The 3792-nt window shown below is 39.0% G+C and overlaps 2 protein-coding genes across 2 annotated transcripts; both read right to left on the bottom strand.

The window, feature by feature from the left end:
- Positions 1-1015: 1015 nt before the first annotated feature.
- Positions 1016-1378, bottom strand: LOC107058313 (uncharacterized). Its single transcript, XM_015303854.1, has one exon. The coding sequence runs from the start codon at positions 1376-1378 to the stop codon at positions 1016-1018; it is 363 nt and encodes a 120-aa protein (XP_015159340.1).
- An 82-nt stretch (positions 1379-1460) lies between these two features.
- LOC107058312 (uncharacterized) lies at positions 1461-2003 on the bottom strand. Its single transcript, XM_015303853.1, has one exon. It carries the CDS (start codon positions 2001-2003, stop codon positions 1461-1463), a length of 543 nt encoding a protein of 180 aa, XP_015159339.1.
- Positions 2004-3792: the final 1789 nt, after the last annotated feature.

Here is a 3792-nt window from a genome sequence, read left to right as displayed (position 1 = left end):
ACTTATATAAGTCTATTAAAATGAATTAAAACTACCCTACACTAAAATAATTAAATTGGGAATTTCCTAAAACTAACTTACCTTGGCCTACTTTGAAGCAGCTTTGCAGGCCCCATCCATGACCCCCCACCCACGGGGCGTGGATGGACCCATGGACCGTACTGATCACTCGTGGGTTGGGTTTTGTAGCTCCTCAACATGGATCTTGGCCCACGACTTGGTTCCACGGGGTTTGGATGGACCTACGCCCAGTAGGTCCCATTCGTAGGTCACACAAATGGGAAGTTTTGGGGATGTTTAGGGTTAGACTTTAGGGTCGTTATCAAGGACCCCTTGGTTGGTTCTTGGGGGGTAGTACCTTGATGTTAACTCCTAAACACCTCATCCTAGGTACGGGAAGACATTTTACAACATTAGCCCACACACCAAACTCTAAAACTCACACGCAAGGCTCTAGTTTTACCTACTAGTTTTAGGGGGAGTAACAGTCACAAACTCAACACCAAATCACTCCACTATATTAATATTATGAAGAAACTCATGACAATCAACAAGGAAATCATAAGCATCTTCAGATTCAGTTCCATTGAAAACTCGAGGATTTAACTTTAAGAACTATAAAAAGAGATCATGCTTGTCACTAGTCATTATAAGCCCTGCATAATTCAATCGGGGAAACATGTCTGTTTCCAAGGATGCATGTATGAGGAGAGCCACAGGAGATGCATGTTGTACTCCTCGAACCTGAGGTGGTGGTGTAGAAAATGTTGAGGTGCTTGGCCCTGATTAGATAACCCGCAGAGATAAGTCATAACCTATCTTACTGTTATCAGCACTACTACCCCACAGGAAATTCCTGCATATCTTATCCACTTTCTTGAGAATGCTTTGGGGTAATATCAACACTGTCCCCCAGAAACTATGGAATGAAAATAGTACAACATTAATCACTTGTAGCTTACCAACATATGAGAGCTTCTTTGAGTAAGTTAAACTGATTCTTTGAGTAAGCTTGTCAATTAGAGAATAATATGTCAGTTTTTGTCCATTTCTTTGGTGAAAGAGGCAAGCCAAGGTACTTGATAGGGAATATACCAACTGAAAATTGAGTTCTTGTTAGAATTTTCCTTCTTGTGTCCTCATCAACTCCAGCCAAGAATATACTTGATTTGTCCAAGTTTGCCTCCAAACCAGTAGCAACATTAAAGTGTGGTAACGCTTCCATTAATCTACTCATTGAAGCCACATTCCCCTTGCAGAATATCATGAGATCATCAACAAAAAATAAGTGAGTGAGTTGCAGCTTCTTATACATTGGATGGAATCTGAAGTCAGGAAGCTCACTCATAGTCTGAAGTGTTCTTGACAAGTATTCCATGACTAATACAAAGAGCAACTTAGATGCAAGGTCTCCTTGTCTTAGTCCTCTTTTTCCAGAAAAAAACCATTGTTCTCTCCATTCACTTTGTTGAAAATATTGTAGTAGTAACTCCCAACATGATCCATTTGATGGATTGTTCAGGAAACCCAAAACCACCTAGGACTTCCTCAATAAACTCCCAGCTCACCATGTCATAAGCTTTCCTTAGATCTATTTTCATAAAACTCCTAGGAGATACATTCTTCCTATTGTAGTGTCTTAGTAAATCATGACATATCAACAAATTGTGCATCATTGATCTCCCTTGTACAAAGGCTGACTGGTTTTTTGCTACTATATGGCTGACAACAATTTTTAATCTACTGCAGATTAATTTTGATATGCACTTATAAATGACATTGCTATAGGAGATTGGTCTATATTGGCTGGCAACTTCAGGCACCTCTATTTTTGGATTGAGAGTAATACTTGTTGAGTTGATCTGCCTTAGAATCTTACTATTCTGAAAAAATTCTTGCACTGCATTTGTGACATCCTCTCCCACCAAAGACCATGCTGCCTTGTAGAATCCACTGTCATACCCTTCTGGTCCAGGGCTCTTGGTGCTGTAAATTTGAAACATAGCCTTTTTCACTTCTTGCGGTTCAAATCTCTGAATGAGTGCACACTGTTGTTCTTCTTTAAGCACCTTCCCTTTTCTTATCAAGTCTCCTATTGGTCGACATCTATGCACTGTCTTTGTTCCCTAGAATTTCCTCATAGTACTCCACAAGCAGACTTGCAATAATTGTTGGATCTGATTGCCATACTCCCTACCTGTACTTCAGTTTTATTATGGCATGCTTCAACTTCCTATGTTTTATGATTGAATAGAAGTACCTTGTGTTGTCATCTCTGATAAACGCTCATCTACACCTCATCGAACACTAGGTGTAGGCGATCGTATTCTAGTATTAAACCCAACAAAGAGTTGGGGTCGAACCCATTGGGAGCGATACAATATAGAATTTAATTAAGAAGTAAAGGTTGTGTTCTAATCAGTTATAGATGTAGACATTATAGAAACCAAGAAAAGTACATTAATGGTTTGACAAAAAATGTAAGATGGAGGAGAGGGGGGTTAAGAGTGTCAATTAACAACTACAACAATTAGAAAAGTAGGGGAGTCATCAAATAGAAATGAATTCTCGTGGATGTGATCGATTATAGGCTAATTTCGCTATAGGTAATTGAAATTTACTAACAACGTAGGTTAGGCTATAGATGCAATAGCTTTCTCTCGAACAACTCTTACGATTCAAGTGAGTTCTCTCGAACCTCGACAAGCTTAACAATATAAACAACCCAAAACCTTAATTTGTTTACTCTCTCGAGCTAGATAGGTAGGATCGAATTAAGATTCACTCTCTCTCGAACTAGATAGGTAGGATCAAATTAAGATTCACTCTCTCGAGTTGAAACTATGACAACCCAATCACTACTATCATCAATCGATAACCTTGGTTCGATAACCTCTCTCTCGAGCAAGCCCAAAATACTAAGCTAAAATTGCATTCGCAACTACACTTTATGAGTTAATACACAACCATTAATCAAACCCACTTTAAAACACCATTTAAATTAGTAAACAACAATACCATAAGCTAATTAGAACAAATAATCACATGATCACACCCCAAGAATTGGGGTTTTAGTCACACATCATAAAAAGGAAGAAATCAATACCAATTACGTTCTCCATAAGCTGGGTATTCCAATCCACGTCTTTACAATGATTCAAAATGCTCAATATCGTAAACCCAACTCAAAATCTACTAGAAACAACTAGATTAAGTAACCAACGAAAGTTTCAAGTTCTACAATGGAGAAATTACTCAGCAAATGACTGGATTTAAGACTGGACCCTTTTTCTGCTTTCTGAAATTCAATTTATACTTTCTCAAATTTTGGTCTTCAGGATCACTAGGCGAGGTTAGTCGAGCATCGTTGACCAAGTCGGTGATGCGCCAATGGTTTCATTCCATCGAAGGGTTTGCCTTGGCTCTTTAACCTTAGGGTTCTATTACTTTAGGCGATCCAAGTTTGTGTCGCCGATTCATTCAGCTGTTCACCGAAGGTCCAAATCCATCACTAATTTGGGTTCTCCCCACGAATGGCAGTCTGGAACTTTAGGCGAGCTGAAGTGTCACTCGGCGAGTCAGAGTGGCTTTGGCGATTTTCAGCTTTTGCTATCTTCAACCTTATTCATCTTTTTTGCTCCTTTTTGCCCGGTAATGTCCTTGCCTTGCTCCTTTGCCTTCATTGCTGTAAATTAACACTTTAACATCAGTTTAGAGCATAAATTAAGCATTGAGGACAATAAAACTATGATAACCAAGCCCTAAATGAGTCGAAATCTCAGACTCATCAAC

This window comes from Solanum tuberosum, unplaced genomic scaffold (assembly GCF_000226075.1).
Source record: "Solanum tuberosum cultivar DM 1-3 516 R44 unplaced genomic scaffold, SolTub_3.0 scf00478, whole genome shotgun sequence".
NCBI classification, from domain to species: Eukaryota; Viridiplantae; Streptophyta; class Magnoliopsida; order Solanales; family Solanaceae; genus Solanum; species Solanum tuberosum.
This window is presented reverse-complemented; position numbering and strand designations above follow the sequence as displayed.

Coding starts and splice junctions, on each gene's coding strand:
- LOC107058313 (XM_015303854.1), bottom strand. CDS start 1,378: ATGGAATACTTGTCAAGAACACTTCAGACTATGAGTGAGCTTCCTGAC.
- LOC107058312 (XM_015303853.1), bottom strand. CDS start 2,003: ATGTTTCAAATTTACAGCACCAAGAGCCCTGGACCAGAAGGGTATGAC.